The 21,806-nt window shown below is 48.2% G+C and overlaps 1 protein-coding gene across 1 annotated transcript in view; it reads left to right on the top strand.

Annotated features, from left to right (window-relative positions):
* ACAP3 (ArfGAP with coiled-coil, ankyrin repeat and PH domains 3) overlaps positions 1-21,017 on the top strand; it is a 53,177-nt gene extending 32,160 nt beyond the window's left edge. The window contains exons 5-24 of the mRNA XM_083375455.1: positions 533-591; positions 1,348-1,531; positions 2,536-2,580; positions 2,967-3,062; positions 3,709-3,783; positions 10,823-10,935; positions 11,418-11,469; positions 11,700-11,800; positions 12,624-12,735; positions 12,993-13,201; positions 13,617-13,686; positions 14,225-14,319; positions 14,607-14,821; positions 15,150-15,248; positions 15,938-16,039; positions 16,925-17,017; positions 17,136-17,356; positions 18,057-18,166; positions 19,014-19,124; positions 19,387-21,017. Coding sequence (XP_083231581.1) covers positions 533-591; positions 1,348-1,531; positions 2,536-2,580; positions 2,967-3,062; positions 3,709-3,783; positions 10,823-10,935; positions 11,418-11,469; positions 11,700-11,800; positions 12,624-12,735; positions 12,993-13,201; positions 13,617-13,686; positions 14,225-14,319; positions 14,607-14,821; positions 15,150-15,248; positions 15,938-16,039; positions 16,925-17,017; positions 17,136-17,356; positions 18,057-18,166; positions 19,014-19,124; positions 19,387-19,534 — 2,310 coding nt within the window. The 3' untranslated portion in view covers positions 19,535-21,017. The remainder of the gene's footprint in view (positions 1-532; positions 592-1,347; positions 1,532-2,535; positions 2,581-2,966; positions 3,063-3,708; positions 3,784-10,822; positions 10,936-11,417; positions 11,470-11,699; positions 11,801-12,623; positions 12,736-12,992; positions 13,202-13,616; positions 13,687-14,224; positions 14,320-14,606; positions 14,822-15,149; positions 15,249-15,937; positions 16,040-16,924; positions 17,018-17,135; positions 17,357-18,056; positions 18,167-19,013; positions 19,125-19,386) is intronic.
* Positions 21,018-21,806: the final 789 nt, after the last annotated feature.

Raw genomic sequence — 21,806 nt, 5'->3', positions numbered from 1 at the left:
TCTTGATTGATTTTTGTTTTTAAAGCTTTTTTTTTTTTAAAGGTACTTTAACTGCTGGTTGTTGGTTCATTAGCTAGTTTGGCCGCCTTCCAGACAGACCGCAGCGTTATCCTTTCTATAAGTAGACATATAAATTAAATAGCAATTCAGCGGAGCAGGGCGTCGTATATTTTGGAGCGGACAAAAGTCACCCCTTCTTTGGATGATTAATCTATGGGCATTCTCTCGTGGAAAATAGAGTGACGACAATTAGGTCTGGAGCTTCCAGGCGTAGAAGTAGTCTATCTCTGAGTAATGCTGTGGGGGAAGGAACAATGGGGCACTGCTATTGATTGTGCTACTTGTGGGTTCCTCCCAGACATACGCTTAGTGCTGTCTTGTGTCTTTTAGCAAGTGGCTTATGTTAACAGACCACCCCCCTGTTTAAAAATCACTGGATTGCTGAAAGAATCCAGAGTTAAATGCTTTTTGATGGCCTTATTTGTTTTTTTTTTTTCGCCTTCTCTGCTTGCTCTTTCCTCTCTATCTTTAGATCCTTTTCGACCAAGCTCAGAGGTCTGTCCGGCAACAGTTGAACAACTTCGTGAAGGAGTGAGTATCCGGCCCTGCTTGGCTGGGCTTTGAATGCCAAGCCAATGGTTCAAAGACCCCTCCTCCCTTTCACGAGTCTGTGATTCTGTTTCTCATTCATTTTCATTTCATTTCATTTCATTTATTATATTTGTATACTGCCCTTCTCCCGAAGGACTCAGGGCGGTGAACAGGGCACATATAAAGCAGACCTTGTGAAGGCAGGGTGGACCAGCGTCTTCCAATCTTGGCAATATTAAGACCTGGGGACTTCCACTCCCAGAAGTGGGGGATTCTGGGAGTTGAAGTCCACAAGTCAGAAAGTTGCCTAGGTAGAACACCCCTCGTGCAGACCAACCTGGCCATTTTTGATGTTGAGTAGGCTGCTCAGTGGGTTAGGACGCTGAGCTTGTCGATCAGATGGTCGGCAGTTTGGCGGGTCGAATCCCGAGTGCCGCGTAGCAGAGTGAGCGCCTGTTACTTGTCCCAGTTTTTGCCAACCTAGCAGTTCAAAAGCACGTAAAAATGCAAGTAGAAAAATAGGGACCACTATGGTGGGAAGGTCACAGCGTTCCGTGCGCCTTTGGCATCTAGTCATGCCGGCCACATGACCACGGAGACGTCCTTGGACAAGCGCTGGCTCTTCGGCTTTGAAACGGAGATGAGCACCGGCCCCTAGAGTCGGAAACGACTAGCACGCATGTGTGGGGGAACCTTTACCTTTTAGGCTGCTGAAGTCAGGCAAGCTAATGGCCACCCCAATGCTTTGCTTTGCAGGGATGTCCGCAAGTTCAAGGAGACCAAAAAACAGTTTGATAAAGTACGAGAAGACATGGAGATCGCCTTGGTCAAGAATGCCCAAGCCCCGCGGCACAAGCCCCACGAAGTCGAAGAGGCCACGGGCACGTTGACAATCACCAGGAAATGCTTCCGGCACTTGGCCCTGGATTACGTCTTGCAGGTGAGATTTTAAGGTGGCTTCCCAGAATTAGGCAGAAGCGCTAAAACAATTTTGTTTTCCCCTTGAGTTTTCCTTCTTTGTGCCCACCTGTGGCCTGCTTTGGCATTAGCTTGAGCGTTGCTTTTTGAAAAACATGTTGAAAAGCGACCCATCTTTGTGTGTGGGGGTGGGGGGGTGGAGGGGAAGTCCCAGGCTGGAAAACTCCACTCCGTTGAGCAAGAGACAGGAAATAGGAAACAGTTCCTGACCCACATTTTGCTATGAATTGGGTGGAATCGCGCCCAATTACTTCCTTACCCGGCTTCCTCTTATGCGGATCTGGATATGTTGTCATATCTGAGAAACGGTTTTCTGGACTGAGTTGTCTTTTCCTGACTTTCCGCTACTTCACCCCACCCCAGATTCCAGGCTAATATTGATCCAAGCTGCTTCCCTGCCCTCCCCCTTGAAAAAAAGCAGCCAACCTGTTCTGTCTCATCCTGGGACAACATATGGAGTCATATCCTGTGGATCTGTAGGAATGAGCAGCCACTGGCTCTGGGGGAAACACTGGGAAGAAAAGAAACCAGGAACCTCAAACTTTTCTCTGCATTGGATAACCTGCTGGTGACCAAAACAGGGGACAGCTGTTTTTGGCTCCTGGAATCCTTTAAAAAAAAAAAAGTCTGGTTGAACAGTCCATTTTAGCTTAGTAGCCTGGCGGAAAGGGTTCCACCACTAGGATTGCCGTCATTCCAGATATTGGCTATGCTGGCAGTGTTTTTAGCAGGGTGGGCAGGTGAGAGAAAGTTTCTCCCCCCCCCCCCCACACACACACCTTCTTCACACTTCTGCAAAGCCAGGAGGTCCTGCAAACATGGCAATAAAATGTTCATGTAGATTCTGCCGTCTTTGGCTCATGCTGTTCTGTGTGTGTGTGTGTGTGTATACTGATCCATCTAGTTTATTTCAGATTCGTCGTCACGCGGTGAAATTTAGCTTCACCCATTTTTGTTTCATTATAGATCAACGTTCTCCAGGCCAAGAAGAAATTTGAAATTCTGGATGCCGTAAGGATTTTTATTAAGTTCATCCTTCTCGCTTCCCCACCCCGCAGCTAACCTACGAACGATGGTGAAGACTTCCATCAGTGGGGATGCTGCAAACCAGGTTGAACTTCTCCCACGCATGTAGGAGAGGATGGCTTGGGTGGCCTTCTCTGAGAAGAGGACCTCCTCCGTGGCCTGGAGGGAAATCTTCTTTCAGCCTCATTTGAAGAGCGAGAGATCTCCCTCTCCCCTCAGGCAGAGAAAGGATTGCCTCTCTAGATCCACCTTGGAGAGGCATCTTCCTTTCTTCCCTTTTCAGAGAAGGCCTCAAGTACACAGAAGTGCCCCGAAGGGCCACAGGTCACCTAGGAGTGGGTCGTAAAAGGACTTCCTGTCTTCCTTGGCAGATGCTTTCCTTTATGCACGCCCAATACACCTTTTTCCAGCAAGGCTACAGCCTCCTGCACGAATTGGATCCTTACATGAAGAAACTAGCTACTGAGGTGAGGAAGCCTTTCGTGTGTGTCTGTGTGTGTGTGTGTGTGTGTGTGGGTGGGTGGGTGGGTGGGTTGGTTGGTTGGTTTTTCTTCAAATCATCTCTTTGTTCTGAATGATGAGGACTAGAAACTATTCTAAACTTTCTGACGGATGATTTGTGATGCAGCTGTGCCTAAAATAAAGTGGGCAACTTGTGGCCCTTGGCCAATTTTCCAGATACTGGTTTGAAATCTTTTCTTTTCTTTTCTTTTCTTTTCTTTTCTTTTCTTTTCTTTTCTTTTCTTTTCTTTTCTTTTCTTTTCTTTTCTTTTCTTTTCTTTTTCCTTCCTTCCTTCCTTCCTTCCTTCCTTCCTTCCTTCCTTCCTTCCTCTTTCTTTCTTTCTTTCTTTCTTTCTTTCTTTCTTTCTTTCTTTCTTTCTTTCTTTCTTTCCCTACACTCTACCGCATGGGGGTGGGAGAGAGAAGAGGGTATGCTTTGGGCTACCCCTGCCTATGTGACTTTTAGCCCTGTCCAGCATGAGGTCTCCTGGGAGAAAGACAGTTCTGCTTGGGCAGAGAGAGAGAGAGAGAGAGAGAGAGAGAGAAAACCTGAGAGAGCAGTAAATGAGTCTGTCTCCTCTGCCTTACGTTTCTTCCCGTTCCCCCTTGAAGCTGGACCAGTTGGTCATCGACTCGGCTGTGGAGAAGAGGGAAATGGAGCATAAACACGCCCTTATTCAGCAACGGGTGAGTCTGAATCCCGAAGTCACACAAGCGGAGATGCAGCATCCTGCTTTCAGAAAGAATCAGCCTGCTGCCTCAAAGAAATGCAGCCAAGCATGACATAAAAACTCTGCTGCTCCTCTCTTCTCAGACCCAGGCATCTGCTTAGATAAATTGGATCGTGCTTGCGCATGAGAAGGCGTTTGCTTTCCTGGCCTAGACGTTCTCTCTCTGGATTAGAATCCCCCTTCAAACAAGAGCTGCACCAGGGAAAGATAAATTTTCTTTCTCATCCCAGCATATAAGAATGGGTCAGTGTAGGCCAGAATCTATGTTCTCCATTGAGCTTCCTGTCCATAAAAGATTAAAAACGCAGGCAGGGGTGGCGACTTTACACCCTGTGGACTTCCAATCCCAGAATTACTGAGCCAGTAATTACGATATAATTAAGCAGAAGGGTTAAATTCTAAAGCTCTTTTTTTTTAAAAAAAATTAAATTAAATTTGAAGTTTTCACGCAAGATGCACCGCCCTAACAAAAATATCCCTGCAGTACAGAACTATCGGATGACTTGAGAATAAATCCCACAGGATTTGGGAATGGTACATAAAGGCTCTTTAGCTAGGAAGGAAAATGAGTGATTCCCACCAACTATGAAGAAGCAAAAGTTTTCTCTTACCTTCTCGCACACCTGCCCACTGGGCTTCCCGTCTCCTGCTGGCCCAGCAGAAAATCCAGAGCTGGAATCTTGTGGTTTTCCTATCTCTTGGCCCACAGGGTTGGGTCGTGCCGTAGGGCCACATCAGACGGCGGCACTAAAGTGTTTCCTGGACCTGAGATCTGAGGGGGGAGGAGAGGAAAAATCAGCTTCTTTTTTTTAAAATTCCATTTATATCCCGCCCTTCTCCGAAGACTCAGGGCGGCTTACAAGCTTAGCCGTAGCCTTCATTCTATGTATATGCCTGCTTATTAGGGCTTTCACACACACCCCAGCGGCATTATTACAAAGTCAGCTGAATTGCCCCCAACAATCTGGGTCCTCATTTTACCTACCTGGGAAGGATGGAAGGCTGAGTCAACCTTGAGCCTGGTGGGACTCGAACCTGCACTAATGGCAGGCAGCTGGTGTTACTTAGGGAGGCATTAGCCCACTGCTCCACCAAGGCTCCTTTTCTGTCTCCAAGTATGAACATTATCTCATCAGGGAAGGTGGTGCATGCAGAGATGAGGCGAAAAAAAGTAGATCATGGCTAATCTGCGGTTTCACAACTGAAACCTCACCCTGCAGAATGGCACTGGTGAAGAAAGACATTTGGCCAAACCATTGCTTGTTGTGCATTTTATACTTATACGGAGAGAGATGCCGTATTACTGCCAATTGCTTCTAACTTTCCTAATTTGTGGTCTTGTCATGGCCTAAATCAGGGGTGCCCAAATCTTGGCAACTTTGAAGACTTGTGGACGTCAACTTCCAGAACTCCTCAGCCAGCCATGCTGACTGGGAAGTTTTGGGAGTTGAAGTCTACGAGCCTTAAAGCTGCCAAGGTTGGCCACCCTCGGCCTAAATATTCACCTTTGCATCCTTGAGGTTCCTACAGATGTGCGGATTCCAATAACACTGTTTATTTCCTTTTTTTCCCCTCGCTCTTCTTCAATGTCCATCCAGACTCTTTTACAGGTGAGTACCAGCTTAAGTGTTCTCTGGTTTGTAGGACTCATTTCAGATGATCGAAACGCCTCGTACTATTAGTTCTGTTCTGTCTTCGGTCGGATGCTGGTTTAGTTCATTGTTTCTGGGTAAACAGGGGCGCCCACCTTAGTGGTGGAAGTTCATTAAATGACTTCAGACCAGTTCAAACAACAGCCTTGGATCATTTTAAAGAAAATGCAGTCGCATTTGCATCGCAGACTTGCCGCAGTAGTAGTGGTCGGTATTGGCTAGCATTGTGTGGTCTGTTTATGGTTTAGTGTGTTTTGTGAGCTCAGAAAACGGATAAATTTAGTCAGCAGGTTGGGTGACTGGGTGAGCGCAACCTGTCTCTCTCCACCTAGCTAGCCAATCTTACAGGCTTGTGGTGGGGATAAATTGCTAGGGAACCTGCCTTGACCGGAAAGAGGGCAGGATGTGACACATAAATAAATGACTATCAAGTTAAAGTAATAACTTCTGGTATGGTTAAAAATTAGGAAGAAACATGGGAGTATGACCATTGGGAGGATTTGTGATGCCTTACGTTTGTAGCACCTGGTATAGACTGCCTCTGAATGTTGAGGCTCCATTTAGCTGTTGCAGCTCATACTGCAATTTATCGATCCGCCAGAGCTCTTGATATATCGGCATGAATGTGCAACGTGGTCAGCCCGTTACAAAATCCCAACACCGAGTAGCAGGAGATTCTGTGCTTTCCCACCCCACCCCACCCTCCTCCTTGCCCAAACAGTGGCCAATTGCTTAAGGAGAGGTGCACTTTGATGCAAGCAGAATCACACAGACACACACACACACACATATAAATTCAGGGGACTTGGAGACCTGCCTGGCATGTGAAAGCATGAGAGAGAGAAAAAAAACGAAAGAAAATGAAAGTTGAGGATACCAAGCTTGGGCCTGTCGCATTGATTTAAAAGAAAAGGCCTGGTGGGGGAAAAAAATCAATAAAACTGGCCGGCCATATGACCCTGTTGTACAGCTTGTCACTGGGCAGGAGTCAATTTGGACTGGCTCATGGCTGCAGCAGGAGATGTGTAGAGGCTGGGGTCTCGTGATGACCCTTGGTAGGAAGTGGACAATCTTAGGGGTCCTTCACAACGTTCTTGGGGGTGCACAATTATTATTTTTTTAGTGGTTTAGGCACTGCAGCCCTCTCTCTGCCTTTGCTGCCCTCCCCACTTCCATCCAGAGGCGACAGCTGTATGGAAATGAGCTTGTGCAACTAAGCTGATTGATGCTGAAAGGGAAGCCGTGGACCCTGGGGGGGGAGGACTAAGGGGAGGGGGACAGGCAAGTGGTCCTGAAGCCAGCTCTGCACTTGGGTTTACTCTCCCACGTCTCTTGCTCTGACAGGACCCGGCGGGCCAGTCTTCGAGCAAGGAGGGGTGAGGGGGGGTGGGGTGGGATAATACAAACCACGTAAGAAAGATTTTCAGCACACAGCACATGTGTGGAGGGTGGGTGGACAGAGGAGGCAGGAGCAAACACCCTGCTGGGTTAGTAATGCCATGTAGAATCACATGTTCGGAGCGTGACCGCTTGTACGCTTGGAAGAGCTCGGCCACGCAGCGCAACAGGGGCATCATGAAGATTTTTGGAAGACTGGAGTACCTTCTGGTAAGGGAAGAGAGTGGGGGGGGGCCCTTTTCCCATCAGAATGGGGGGGGAACAGGAGGAGGAGGAGGCTGGGAAAGGATTGGTGCAAAAACCGCAGACTGCTATGGCTTGATTTGGGTTCGGAACGATAGAAGGGGCCTTAACGCAACCATCTCCATCCTCCGATCGCTCTCTTAGAATTTGCTGTCTCCTCGTGGTGGCATTTGATGTTTCCATAGAAACAATTGTCCAATATTGTTGTGGGGGGGCAGAAAACCCTTCTCTACACAAGACTATTATAATGGCCAAGGACTCTGCACCCGTTGTGGTTTGGTCTTGCCTTTCCATTCTTGCAGGGGGCAGCCCCTGCCTTCCTGACAGATCAAGCTTGGTTTTTTTTGTTTTTTTTTCAGCTCCCCAAAATAGTTTTGCATTCCTTGCTTGCCTGAGTAATAAACAGTTTGTGGGTGTGCAGGAAAAAACACAAGACTTTTCTTACAAGGAGGGATAAGCCGCAAGCTACAACTTTAGCCCTGGTTAGGTCTCTTGGTCGCCAGTGGATCACGTTTAGGCAGAGATTTTCTGCCCAGCCCATGTCGTTGCTTTCTCCATCCAATTCAGTGGTACTACTGATATTAATTTATTACTTGTATGTTGCATTTGTGGCGGGGTGGGGGTGGGGGGGTAGGATTGGAAGCCCCCTCTGCTGCTCTAGAAAATTGCTTTGGTGTATATTTTTGCCAGTCAAGATGGGGAAACGAAGGAAGTAGCCTACGGGTCAATTCCGGTGATTTTTTTTTTAAAGGTTGAATCAAACATAGCCCTTTAAAACCAATTTGGACACTTCGTAAGGATGGGCCAGTGTGTTCTTAACCTCCGAATCAAATTGGGTTTGATTTGCAATTTGGTTCAGCTTAAGAGTTAGAAAAGGGATCTGTCCGTGGTCTAAAATTCACAAAAGCAGCCGACCGCTCCAGATGGCTTTTTAAGTCAAAGATAAATTTCCAGGAAAAGCTCAGCGACACGGTGTCACTCTCCCTGTAACTTGTGTGCATGGAAGCAGCCACCGATGGGCTCAGGCTGTCACTGTTCATGAGGCTCTTGCCAGCTATGCAAAATCTGGCTGCCACTGTGTATCAGAGCCATCCGGGCTGAAGGATGCGTGGCATATCTGAGTGTCTGCAGCGTTCCTTTCCTTGTTTTTCTTGGTGCCTTTAGCGAAGCCAAAGGAAAAAAAAGAAGAATGGCATAACGGAGTGAGCAATTACGTCTCTGGTGTATGAAAACACTCACATAAAATATTAAATCAGGGATTATAAATAGACCCTATATAATGTAAGATTTCAAAGGGGGGGAGGGAGGGAGGGAAGGAGGGAGGAAGGAAGGAAGGAAGGAAGGAAAGAAGGGAGGGAGGGAGGAAGGAAGGAAGGAAGGAAGGAAGGAAGGAAGGAAGGAAGGAAGGAAGGAAGATCGGACCCAGACTACTCTTGGCAGTACACTGTTGCAAATGAAATATGGATTTGTCTTTCAAATATTAATTTTACATGTGAGTCATCTTCCCCCACCAAAGCTCTATTTGTTGATACCTTGATAAATTCCAAATATTGGAGATATTGCAAAGAAGACTCTTTAAGTGCCATTGACAAGCTGTGGTCCTTCAAGTTAATAATCCTTAGAACAGAACAGAGCTGGAAAGACATCTGCAAGGTCTTCTAGTCCAACCCCCTCGCTTGAGACCCCACACCATTTCAAACAAATGGTCGATCCAGTCTCTCTTTAACAGCCTTCAGTGGCGGAACAGCCTCCACACCTTCTGAAGGCTTTGGAAAGGCTGAGTTCATTTATTTATTATTTGCTTGCTTGCTTGCTTGCTTGCTTGCCGAACATTCAAATCACAAAGGCTAAACTTGGATCAATTGCTGGAAAAAAATGAAAACTCCGTTTTAAATGTTCCAGGTTTTGTTTTGTCTTGTCTTCTAAATGGCTGCAACCAGAGCAAAGCACTCATTTCCCACGGGAAACCGATTCCCCGAGAAGTCAGGGTTTGGTCAAAATGCCAGGAGGTTCCAAGCGTCCCTCGCCAGCATTAGGTCATATGGCTTTTATTCTCTTTAATGTGACATGAGGCGGAGTGAGCCAGCTTTATGGGGTGTGTGTGTGTGTGTGTATTGCACTCATCCTAAGAAGAGAGGATGGTTTGTTGCCTAGCAACTGTGCATGCCAGAGGCCGTGCTGCTCCCAATGAGCAAAAAAGCTTTCAAGCTAATGGTTCTTGCCTTGCAACTTTCTATCGTTTGGCCTCCGTTTTTTTATTCTGCAAGCCAAGATCTCTCTTCGTTATGAGACGAGCAGCAAATAAATTCAATAAATAAACAAACATCTCCGAGGACGAGAATGAACCCTCCAACAGAAAGGAGGCAAAACGGATGCAACCAGGAGTGACGTCCTCGGCGTACAATGCTTCATTTAGTGACCCTTTGACGTTACAGTGGCACTGGAAAAAGTGACTTAGGACCATTTTGCACATTTAACTACCATTGCAGCGTCCCCTATGGTCACATGATCAAAACTCAGAGGCTTGGCACCTGGTTCACAGTTATGACGGTTGCAGTGGGGATCCCCCTTTGCGACCACCCGATGTGCAAAGGGGGAAGCCAGGTTCACTTCACCACCGTGTGACTAACTAACTTAACTGTGGGGAGAGAGGTCGTAAAACGGAGCAAAACATACTTAACCGCTGTCTCGCTTAGCCACAGAAATTGGTGGTTGTAAACTGAGGACTTCCTGTAAAGGAGGATTTAATTTGGAGGACTAAGGCTTTGAGATACAGGGTTGCAAACATGCCAGACTGGGGCTCCCAGAATAAGAGGGGGCAAATCGTACACCCAAGAAAGAGATCTGGGTTTTTAACAGCGTACGCTGAGCAGGTTTCCATATAGCCATATTGTTTCTCGAATAAATCACATTTGGTTGGCTATCCACACCGGGCAAGGCCATACGTTGTGGTTTTCCAATCTGGGGTTGGCTGGATTCACTCAACACACCGACCCTAAACATGCATATATATTTACTTGTTCTCCATTTATTTATAGATGGTTTGCTTTTTCAGGCCCTGTTTTGAGGAGGGAAAGTAGGAGAGACGTCTTGTATGTCAAATAAAAATAAACCAAACCAGACAAGCCACAATGCTGGCTTTCCAGTTTGCACATCTGGACGGCTCGTGGCTTCACTAGGATTTATTGAAATAAACCCACGTGTAATTAGATCAACATTTTTTTTTAAGGGAAGGGGCATCCGAGCCGTTTTGTAAAAACGCATTGCGATAGAGAGTCATACTGAATACTTTTTGCAAAATGAGTGAGGCTGGGATTTTCCTGGGGGGTTTGTTCCCCTCCGCCATTGTTCAATTGTGTTAGACTTATTGTAGGACCATGGCTACTACCATTTTTGCATTTTTTACCCATCTGGCCATTGGTCCTCAGCCGTTGGGGTTGGGGTTCGCTAATCCAGAACCAAACAAATCCACTGATGGCTTAGCATAATGGATGAACATGGCCAAAGGGTTGCAGCCTGCTTCATTAATGGGCTGGCTCAACGTTCATCCAGATTATGGCTATGATCCTACGTCCTTGCTCAAATCAAGACGACCTTCTTAGCATAAAGATACTCAGGGTCGCTTTGTTGTATCAGCCAAGCAAAGCAATCCTAACACCGGCTCATGTCTTTTCCCCTCCTCCCTCTACTTTGGGCCTTCAGGATTTCTCTTACGATGAATCCAAGGTGGAATTCAACGTTGACGCTCCCAACGGAGTAGTGATGGAAGGATACCTCTTCAAGAGAGCAAGCAATGCATTCAAGACCTGGAATCGGTGAGCCATTGCGAAGAGGCCGTGAAACGGGGGCATTGTGGGCGGTTGGGAGGTTTAGAACCAGGGACGGGAAGAACCAAGTCAAATCATCCCCACCCCCTTCTGAGATATGTACCATGCCGCATTCTTTCTGCTGGCTCCTCTGATTATTGTCTAGCCTGTGGTTCTTCCTCCTGTCCTCCACCTACCATTATATCAGGACAGGAGGTTGTGGAAGGCCATGTTAAATTGATGTCACAGCTGTTTGTCAAAGCCAATACTGTCCTGCAGCTGCCTCTAAAAGCTTTTTGGTTGTCATTTTCAGAATCTGTTCCAAGTCTACATTTATTCTGAAAGGCACTGTCCTCTTTCAAGCTGTTTTCGTTCTTCATTCATTCCTCCTCCTCCTCCTCCTCCTCCTCCTCCTCCTCCTCCTCCTCCTCCTCCTCCTCCTCCTCCTCCTCCTCCTCCTCCTCCTCCCTGCTACTTGTTTCTCTTTTCAGGAGATGGTTCTCCATACAAAACAGCCAGCTGGTCTACCAGAAGAAGCTAAAGGTTAGTTCCTTACTTTCGGCGACATGGTTAACTGAGCTGGTTGGTGCACAAGACTTAAAAACTCTTATTGTATCTAGGAGAGGAATAGATTGGGGGTGGGGCGTGCGTGCATCCGATGTTTTGACTCAAACAGAAGCTGTTACAAAAACAGAGACTATTTCAGTGTCTTAAGCCATAGGAAATCCAGTTGCAGGGAGGCTGAGACAGATGTTTCGTTCTTCCCTCTGCAGGATGTGCTCACAGTGGTTGTGGAAGACCTCCGGCTTTGCACGGTCAAGCCTTGCGAGGACATAGAAAGGAGGTTTTGTTTTGAAGTGGTCTCTCCCACCAAGTAAGTAACGTGTTCCTTAGAAGAGGGGTGTGTGTGTGTGGAAAAAAAATCCATGTATCATTTGTGCCATCGTGCCAACAGCAATCTTGAAAAGAGGCGAAGGAAGGAGAAGGGGAGGGGAGATGGGGATTAAACAGGGAAGTTATCGGCAGCAGGTTTTCTGAGACACGTGGTCAGAATTTGTTCTGGAGAATGAATTACTTGGGCCAGCTCTAGGTTAGATGAAAGGTAAAGTAGCCAAGTCAGACATCTGGGGCTACAGAAGAAAAGGAAGAATTTCTGCTTCCTTGTCTGTCCATCCATCCATCCATCCAATAAATAAATCCATCCATCCATCCATCCATCCATCCGCTTTTTCTGCTAAAGAAGAATCCATGTCTCTCACTTAAAAAAGAGCCCAGATGTTCCTCTACCTATGTTGATACCATCATTACATAACGACCCACACGACTGGCAATTTGTTAGAAAGATGCCTTTAGAATCCAGTGACTTCTTCCTTATTCTATCTGGCTTTGCTTGTTACAACAAGTCATGATTTGCTTAACCACGACTTGTTGACCGAGCCCTAATAGGAGAACTTCACACACTGCTCCAAACCCCAGTTTTGGAGGGGCAGGGCGTGGGCATTAACCGTCGAGAACTGCTGGGTTAACTAAACAAATTTGCTGCCGCTGTGCCAAGCAGAAGTAATCGGTAAATAACAAGCAAAGGGGAAAATTAATATCGTCTGGTGTAAAAAGGGTGGAGAACGGGAGAATCTCCCAGGATTATGCTGCGAACTCTGTTCCTCCTGGTCACCATCTCTTCTGTTTTCCCACCGCAGGAGCTGCATGCTGCAAGCTGATTCCGAGAAACTGCGCCAAGCGTGGATCCAGGCGGTCCAAGCGAGTATAGCCTCCGCTTATCGAGAAAGCCCCGACAGCTGCTACATTGAAGTGAGTAGAACCGGCAACCAGAAGGCGGTGGGACAGGTGCAGGATTCGCACTCACAAATCCGTCATAGAACGCAGATACGAGGCCTCCTTTTTATTCCAGAACGACGGGAGGCACTTGCATCCCGTCGGCGTCCGAGATTACCCTTGAAACACGATACCAAAATATACTGGGTCGCATTAAGAGAAATCAGAAAGCAAAAGGCATGCTTGATGTTTTCGCTTGGTATTTCAGCCTTTGGCTTTTGTCTTAACTCCAGAAATTGGATCGGACAGCCTCCCCTTCAACCAGCAGCATCGACTCCGCCTCCGATTCCCGGGACCGAAGTGCGAAAGGGGAAACCATCCTGCAGAGGGTGCAGAGTATCTCGGGCAACGACCAGTGCTGCGACTGCGGGCAAGCCGATCCCCGGTGGGCGAGCATCAACTTGGGCATCTTACTATGCATTGAATGTTCAGGGATACACAGGTATCTTCCGCACAAGAGAAGAACGTGTAGCGCAGGGTTGGGTTCAACGGTGGGGCCCTTGGTGCTCTCTGAGTTTTGTGGTTTTCTTGCAGACATTTCATTACCCAACTAGGTTACATCATCAGTGTAAAGGAGTGTAGGGTTCACACTGACGGAGTTATCTAGTTGGGTAATGGAAACGCCTGCAGGAAAACCACCAAGGACCTCAATAGCACCGGGTACTTTCATGCATGCCTCCTTGAGTGCTAAGAAGATCAAAGTACCCCCAGCTTCTTAGCCGGCACAGGAGGCTGTACTCTTGCCAACGTGAGAGAGAGTTATTTCAGAACAAATGCAGCAGTCGAACTGCGGGTTGCAGTCTGACTTGGCTTAGCAGCAGGCGAAGCTGACCCGTTCTCTTCATCTTGCCTTACAGGAGCTTGGGAGTTCACTGCTCCAAAGTCCGGTCACTCACGTTGGATTCTTGGGAGCCAGAATTATTGAAGGTAAAGGCCAAACCCACCCCCCAACTAGGTAAAAGGTATGTGGTCAAAAGAGGAAGAATGAGGGCCTAAGTCACGTCTTGGAGTAAAACAACAATGCACAGACGCTCTTGAGGAAGAAAATGCTAAAACTTGAGTAGGCAAAGGTTTTACATTTCTGACACTCCGTTTTGCATTCCCTTTAAAAGTAAACCAGTGTTTACTTCTGGGAGTTGAAGCCCACACCTCTTGAAGGTGCCAGGGTTGAAAAACGCTGCTCTAAATCTTGCGATTTTGAGGGGGGGGGGAATTGGAGCTTAAGGACTAGTATCGTGTTTAAGTGTGCTGAATTTGAGCTGGGCAGAGCCAGGAAAAGTACAAACCCTGGAAGTAAAATAGACCTCTCTAAGGGGAAACCGTTCCGGAACGAGGGCATCGCCGCTGAGAAGACCCACGATATGATTTCAAACGGGGCGTTGTGTGTGAATGGAGAAGCCAAAAGAGCAACTTGGCTTCACCTGTTGTCCTGTTTTTTTTCTCTCCACATGCTGTTTTTCCAAAGCTGATGTGTGAGCTGGGCAATGCTACCATGAATCAGATCTACGAGGCTCAATGTGAGGAGATGGGGCTGAAAAAGCCCACAGCTGGCAGCTCAAGGTAAACCTTTTTTCAGTGTCTTCCTGCTCCCCGCCCGCCTCTGATGTTTTACTTCCTCCATGTCTGCTTCCCCATGAGTTAGCCCTGTGCCGTTGCTGTGTTCAGACAACACACACAAGCTGGTTAACGGAGTCACTGTTTCCCTGGGTATATCGAACCATAAACCACCATGGCCAGGGAGCAGAAGGAAAGGAAAAACCATAACTGTGGCCATGATTAAATAAGTGAGGCGTGTTGGGGTGCAAACCCAACACTTTTGAACAGCACGAGAAATGGCTTCCACCCAGGCAGGACAAAGAAGCATGGATCAAAGTCAAATACGTGGAGAAGAAGTTTCTGAAGAAGCTACCGGCGGGAGAACCCCTGGCCAACCATGAGCAGAAGCACCGCCGCTGGAGTGTGAAAAAGTGCCAGAGGTGCAACAGCACCACCAAAGCGCCCACGACTCGTCGGAAGTATCGGCACGAGGCGGGAAATGCGTCTCCGGCTGCCCACTCTTCAGGTAGGCGGCCCACCTCAGGAGGCCCAAAGTGGCCGCCATTTTGCGCGGCGGAAAGCTTGAGGGTTGGTCGAGACACCGCGTGGCCGCCTTTCCTGATATCCCTGAAGCGGTTCACGTCTCATGCTGTGATCTAACGTGGTTTGGATCTGGGCTTGTTGAGCCAACGTCCGGGTTTGCCGAGAACAAGTCATTGTCAGGGAGCTTAGCCGAGCGTTGTGAACCACAGTTAAAATATCCCAGCTTTGCCATTTTTTTTAGAGCTATTTGTATGAGTTGGTGTCTCTGCGTTAGCAAAATAGCAGTAACGTTATTTTTTTTTTTCAAACAGCTGCCACTTTGGAAAGAAAGTTCCGGCGAGATTCCCTCTTTTGCCCTGACGAACTGGATTCCCTCTTCTCGTACTTCGACACAGGAGCAGGCCCACGCAGTAAGTGCGGCAGATTGATCTGCAACCCTTCGCACAGCAGTAGCTCAGTGCTCAGCTACGAGAGAAAGGCGGTAAAGGGACTTTTCTGGACTTGCTCAAATTTAGCAGCTAGGTTTTCCCTCTCTTTGTTTTGTGCCAAATTTAAGCAGCTGGTCCCTCTCCCCAAACTCCCTTTTCTCCCTCCAGGAAGAACAAAATCTGTTTGATCCCTTAAAAAAAAGAAAAGAATATAAATTGCAATAATTGAATAGAGCTGGAAGGGACCTGGGAGGTCTTCTAGTCCAGCCCCCTGCTTAAGCAGGAGAACCTGTACCATCTCAGACAAGTGACTGTCTGGCCTCTTTTTAAAAACCTCCAGTGATGGAGCGCCCACGATTTCTGGCGGCAAGCTGTTCCCCTGGTTAATTGTCCTGACTGTCAGGAAGTTTCTCCTCAATTCCAGGTTGCTTTTCTCTTTGGTCAGTTTCCAGCCATTGTTTCTTGTCCTGCCCTCAGTTGCTTTGGTGGTGGTCTACTTTATCACATGCCTTACTGAACTCTAAGTATACTACCTCCACAGTATTTCGCTGGTCTATTAGTTTAGTCACTTTGTTAAAGAATGAAACAAGATTGGTTTGGCTCGGAAAACAACACTCTGAAAAATGGGCTCTGGCTGCCCATTGTCACGTTTTTCATCTCCTTCTCCGCAGGTGGGAACCAGGCGTCAACTCAACAGCCTGTGGGAGCCAGCCCATGGAGTGAGACCAGCAATGGCCCTGGAGGCAGCGGTTCACCGTTTCTCCTGGATGGAGGTAAGGCTGTAGAACATCGCTAGAGCCAAGTGCTGTCTGGCTTTGCCACCGTGGCCATCTAATCTCTTACTGTACCTCTGGCAACCTCAAAGTCGAAGGCTCTGAAGCCCTCTTCCCAGGAATACTGACTTTGAACAGCTTCAGGGGAATCCCAACTTTGGCCAAGCTCCAAGCCCAGTCTTTGAAATGTGCTTCCACACCCAAAATGGGCAGGTACGGCCTAGAGAAGAATCAGGGCAGAAACCCGGTTTGATTAAAGTTAAGTGGAACTGCAGTCATTATAATCGGGTTGAATGTCGGGATGTTCCTCTCCAAATTGTTCACTCTTCCTGACCTTTTAGCTTACTGATCTGCCTCCTATCCAGAGCTGAGAGTTCCCGTGGCAGATTTCTCTCTTTGCTCATTGGTCCCCATCCCTATTATTATTAAGTTCCTCGAGGGGAGGGGATTTCAGGACATAGCACTGGCCCATCGCTCCTTCGCTGATTTAAAAGGGCAAACCGAGCAGCGCTGTGTACCATGGGCTTAGTTGTCTCTCTCTGCTTTCTGGCTTTGCCCAGTTCTCCTTCTCCTTCTGTTTAGGGATGCCCATCTGCCTGGTTCCTTTGAATAAAGCTCCCAGACGCCCAATCTGGAACTCCTTCCACAAACAAAATCACACTAGTGGCAAGGGATTTCAAATGAAATGTGGGGCCTGGGGGAATTCAGGAAAAAATGGGGGTGGTGGGGTGGGGGTGGAATTAGGGCAGACGTGGTGGAATTCCATACCAGATGGGCAACCAGAAGAGAAGGACAGGAAGCTTGACCAACCAACACAGGAAAAGACCAGGAGTTCACGGCACCCACATATTAAAACTTTGCCCGGTTCCTCCTTTGATCTCTTAGGTCTAAGCAGCGACAGCGGACTGGGTGGCAGCACGGATGGCAGCACAGACGTTCTGGTCTTTGGCTCGGTGGTTGACAGTGTCACAGAAGAAGGTGAGATCTTCGTGGCAAAGTCCTTTTATCTTGCCGGGAGACACGAGCTTCGGTATCGACGCCTCCACCGGAGGTCTTTGGATCCCGGGATTTCATTCCGTCCTCTTCCTCTCTGCAGAGGCCGAAGCGTCAGAGGAATCCAGCGGGGAAGTCGAAATTGAGCAGGAGGCCTCCGATTTGGAAGACCTGAGGGCGCTCCATCCTGGCTTACTCGTTTACAAGGCCTCGAGGGCCAGGAACCTGCCCGTAATGGCGGAGGCCCTGGCCCACGGGGCCAGCGTCAACTGGGTGAATGAAGAGGATGAGAGCAAAACCCCGCTGATCCAAGCTGTCATGGGGGTGAGCGAGATCCGCGGGTCGCCGGGCCAGTTTTGAGGTTGCTCCATCAGGGTAAAAGCAGGTCTAACAGGTGTGCCTTGGGTGGGCTTCATCAGCACCACCTAGATTTCACCGCTTCCTTGCTAATTGTAGGCCAGAAAATTTACTCAGATGGAGAAGAACCCCAAATGTCTCTTCAAAATTGGAGGAGGGGGGATGGGCTTCTTCCTTAAAGTTACGTTGTACCAGGCACCGCCTAGCCACCAAAAAAAAAAAAAAAGGGTCACTTCGCTGTGGTAGTCCTTGATTGTTGGCCCAAAATTTCTGATGCTAAGTCAGACAGCTAGGTGGGTTTTGCCCCATGTTATGACCGACCTTGCCACGGTTGTTAAGGGAATCGCCGCAGCTGTTAAGTTAGCGACACCGTCATGAAGCGAATCAGGCTTCCCTGTTGACTTTGCTTGCAAGGCGGCAGCAAAAGTGGATCGCCTGACTCCAGCACACTGCAACCGTCACCAGTGCGAGTCGGTTGCCAAGTGTCTGAATTCTGGTCACGTGACCAAGGGGATGCTGCGGCGATCGTAAGTGTGAAAGACCGTCGTAAGTCACTTATTACCGTGCCGTTTTGACTCTGAAGGGTCACTAAACGTCGTAAGGCACGGACTACCTTAAGAGAAGTCCAAGACTCCAAAGCTAACTTTTCTTTCTCTGCGTCTTTCAGGGCTCACTAATAGCCTGTGAATTTTTGCTCCAGAACGGGGCAGACGTTAACCAAAGAGATATCCGAGGGCGGGCACCTTTGCATCATGCCACATATTTGGGCCACACCGGGTAAGTCCCTTGCTGTGCCTTCAGCTGCAAAAAGGTGGTGGTCATTCAAAATCCTGGGGAAGTCAACCGCTGTTTGCAGTTGAGACTTTGCCCCGGAGACACCGTTGCTTTGGACTCCAGAGATGGCGTATCCCAGCTAGCTGGTTTTCAAGGCCCTGGAGAGAAACCCAGGCACGGGCCGCCAATAGGAGTTGGGTAAATGGGCTTGAGACCAAAGCTACCGGCCTGGGTTAGTTAGAAGCAACTCTTGATGAATCTGAGCCAGATGGTGGTCATTTTCCAAGTGGAAAGTCTAAAGAGTGGAAACGGTCCAGGGTAAAGTAGCTTCTTATGAAAGTCTAGCGTGATACATTAATTGTCAACGCTGCAGACGTTGACATGTTTTTGCACTGACAGTATAAGAGACAGCCTTTTGTTTAAAGTGCTTCACTTTGAATCTTGAAGGGAGGGAATTTTCTAACGACTATTTTGAGAAGATTAGAAAAGCCGGCGTACAGAATGGGAGGAGAGACCTCACATGTAAAACTAATTGGATAATGTGATTTATGATGTGTAGATAAGGGCGGGGATTGTGTGTGTGTGTTACGATGGGTTTGGGGGGAGGAGATTTCAGATTCTGGCATGCCTCCATGAGCGCCGATGTTTCGTTTCATTACAAAGACTTTTAAGATAAATAATATGCCTGCAACTTGTTTGAATTGTCTCATTCATCGGAACCGTGACGTTAATGCTTCTCAACCTTGTGCCGTCCGTCTCTTCAAACTGTCCTTCTTCATCCCAGCATGTTCTTGGCTAACCTCGTTTTTCTCTCTCTGGTTTCTTTCTCTCCTCTTTCAACATTTGGCAGCCAGGTCTGCTTATTCCTAAAGAGAGGAGCCAACCAGCACGCAGCAGACGAGGACGGGCAGGACCCCCTCAGCATCGCTGTCCAGGCTGCTAATGCGGACATCGTGACCTTGTAAGTGGGTCCTTACTGCATCAGAGATGAGCTGCATGTCGGGACTGGAAGTCGCTGACTTGGAAACTCAACACCCCAGGAGTAGATTTGGCCGGTTGTGGCCAAAAAAAACGAGAACCGAGGCTTAGCCCTGACAGGCCACTGTCTTAAGCAGCTCTGCTGAAGGGCTTAAATCCCAACTGCCTGTACGATCCGTGTTTGACCCAAGCGCTGTCTTCTCCCTTGGCCAACTAAAATTTCTCTCCGGTTCTCGTTCCTGCAGGCTGCGTCTGGCTCGGATGAACGAAGAGATGCGTGAAGCCGAGGGCCCTTTCGGACACCCAGGTCAATATGCCAACAATAGCCCTACCGAGCTTCAGTACCGAAAATGTATACAGGAGTTCATCAGCCTTAACATAGATGAGTGTTAGTGAGAACTTCGGCAACCCTGCCGCCACCTCCGTGTTTGGGTCAAAATTTAAGGAAGCTGAATTGAGCCCGAGAAAAAAAACAAAAAAGGGAACAAACTCTAGACGTGTGTTTTGGGATAGGGGAATTTGCTGACCAAACGTTTCCATTCAGAACACTAAAGAGTGGATGGGCTGAAATCTGCACAGCGAGGAGGAGGAGGAGGAGAGCGAGAGAGGACCCTTAAAATCAACCGAGATCAGATTTTTTTTTTTTGCATTTGGTTCAGGAAGAGGGGGTGCATCTGAGCTTAAATCTGCCCTTCGGTTCTCCCTCTCCCCTCCCCCCCCCCAAAAAAAGCAACTGACTGTCTGAATGGTCTCTCCAGGCCTAAAAGCAGGGTTTGGAGATGAAATGTTTTTAGGAGGAAGGAACTGAAGCTACATTTGGAAAGAGATCCCCAACTTGAACCTGATGGAGGCTTATTCGTCATCTCTCTCTCTCCCCCCTTGTATCTGTCTCTCTTCTTTGTCTTGTGCGGATGGCACCGCGGGTAGGAAATCCAAATCCATCGGAGGGAGAACAGACACACGAGACACAACAAGCATGCACACATACACAGTTAGCACGTGGCCAGGAATGAGATAGCCCTGTTCAGAGCGCGGAACAGGCAGGGGTGAAGTTCACCCGGGCTGCCAGTTTGGTGTCTTCTCAGCACAGGCTGCAGTTCACGGATCAAGAGGCATTTGGTGTGGGGAGGGGGGAACCTCCCTCCCAGGGTCTGAGGTTCCTGCAAGCCAAACGCTTCCTCTCCGGTGACGACTGATTCATTGTGGGAAATTAACCAGGAGGTTATCTTAGCTGGTTAAAGCCATAACTCAGCCACTTCCAAGATGAGGACGCAATCCTTGTAGGGTGAAGACAGATGTTAATTCAGGCTAGCTTGGTTGGAAGAAAACTTGGCACGGGCTTGCCTTTGCACCGAGAACAACAGGATTCTGCCTCTTTGCAGGAAAGGCCTGGCCAGTTGGCTAGCAACAGGGAAGCCAGTGCCCCAAATGGTCCATCGGGGAATGTTCCTCCCCCTCCTCCTGGAAAATTCAGGATGGGTGTTTGAGGTGAGACGACTTCTGAGACACTTGATCTGGCCTTTTAGGAGGTACCTCTGGGTCCAGTCCTCAGAGCAATTCTCCTTAAGAACTTCATTGATGAAAGACGAGAGAGAGGAATAAACCAGTCAGGCAGCTGAAGGGTAATCTGATTTTGGACTGCTTGTGCTAGAAGCAATCGACTTGCTTCCAATGACTAATCTCATCATAAAACACACCTCCATACTAAAAATGGACGCGGTGGCTCAGTGGGTTAGGACGCTGAGCTTGTCGATCAGAAGGTCGGCAGTTTGGCGGGTCGAATCCCGAGTGCCGCATAACAGAGTGAGCGCCTGTTACTCGTCCCAGCTTCTGCCAACCTAGCAGTTCGAAAGCACGTAAAAATGCAAGTAGAAAAATAGGGACCGCTCCGGTGGGAAGGTAACAGCGTTCCGTGCGCCTTTGGCGTCCAGTCATGCCGGCCACATGACCGCGGAGACGTCCTCGGACAAGCGCTGGCTCTTCGGCTTCGAAACGGAGATGAGCACCGGCCCCTAGAGTCGGAAACGACTAGCATGCATGTGCGGGGGAACCTTTACCTTTTATACACAGGCCTCTGCCTCAGCACTCGTCTTTTGTAAACTGTATTTTATCCTACACACTTAAGCGCCTCCAGCCAGGGAACAAATAGGGCCACATATTCTTGAAAGAATACGTCTGTCTTCGTCCTTCAACTCTTGCACCTATCCTCACCTATCCTTGACTTCCCAAAGTGGTGAGAAGAATGGACTCATTGCCGGCGATGGGTTCCCCCCCTTTTTTTTCTTTCCTTCCCCCCCCTTTTTAAAAAACAACAACGCAACCACAGCCAGGGAGCAGTGTAACATCTCTCTCCCCTCACTTCTTGAAGCAACATTTAGCTAGCTAGCTAGAACAAACCTGGGTGTGGGGCGGGTGGTTGGTATCCCTACGCAACCAAATTCCCTGATCAAATCTCTTGGGAACTGGGGATAAAAATTGTCTCAGAAATAGTCTTCTCTCTTCTTCTTTTTTTTTTTGCATGTGCACTCTTATTAAGGTTGTGATTCCCCTTCTCACCAATGCATGATTGCAGAGGGCTCACAGAACTCCAGAATTCAGGTTATTGGGGGTGGGGTGGGGGGTTAGGCACTATTTATTTTATTATGGGGTTTGTTTTTTGTGGGGG

The sequence above is a fragment of the Vipera ursinii genome (genome assembly GCF_947247035.1).
Source record: "Vipera ursinii genome assembly, chromosome: 17".
Taxonomy (NCBI): domain Eukaryota; kingdom Metazoa; phylum Chordata; class Lepidosauria; order Squamata; family Viperidae; genus Vipera; species Vipera ursinii.
Note: the sequence above shows the minus strand (reverse complement) of the source record. Positions and strands in the feature narration are given on the sequence as shown.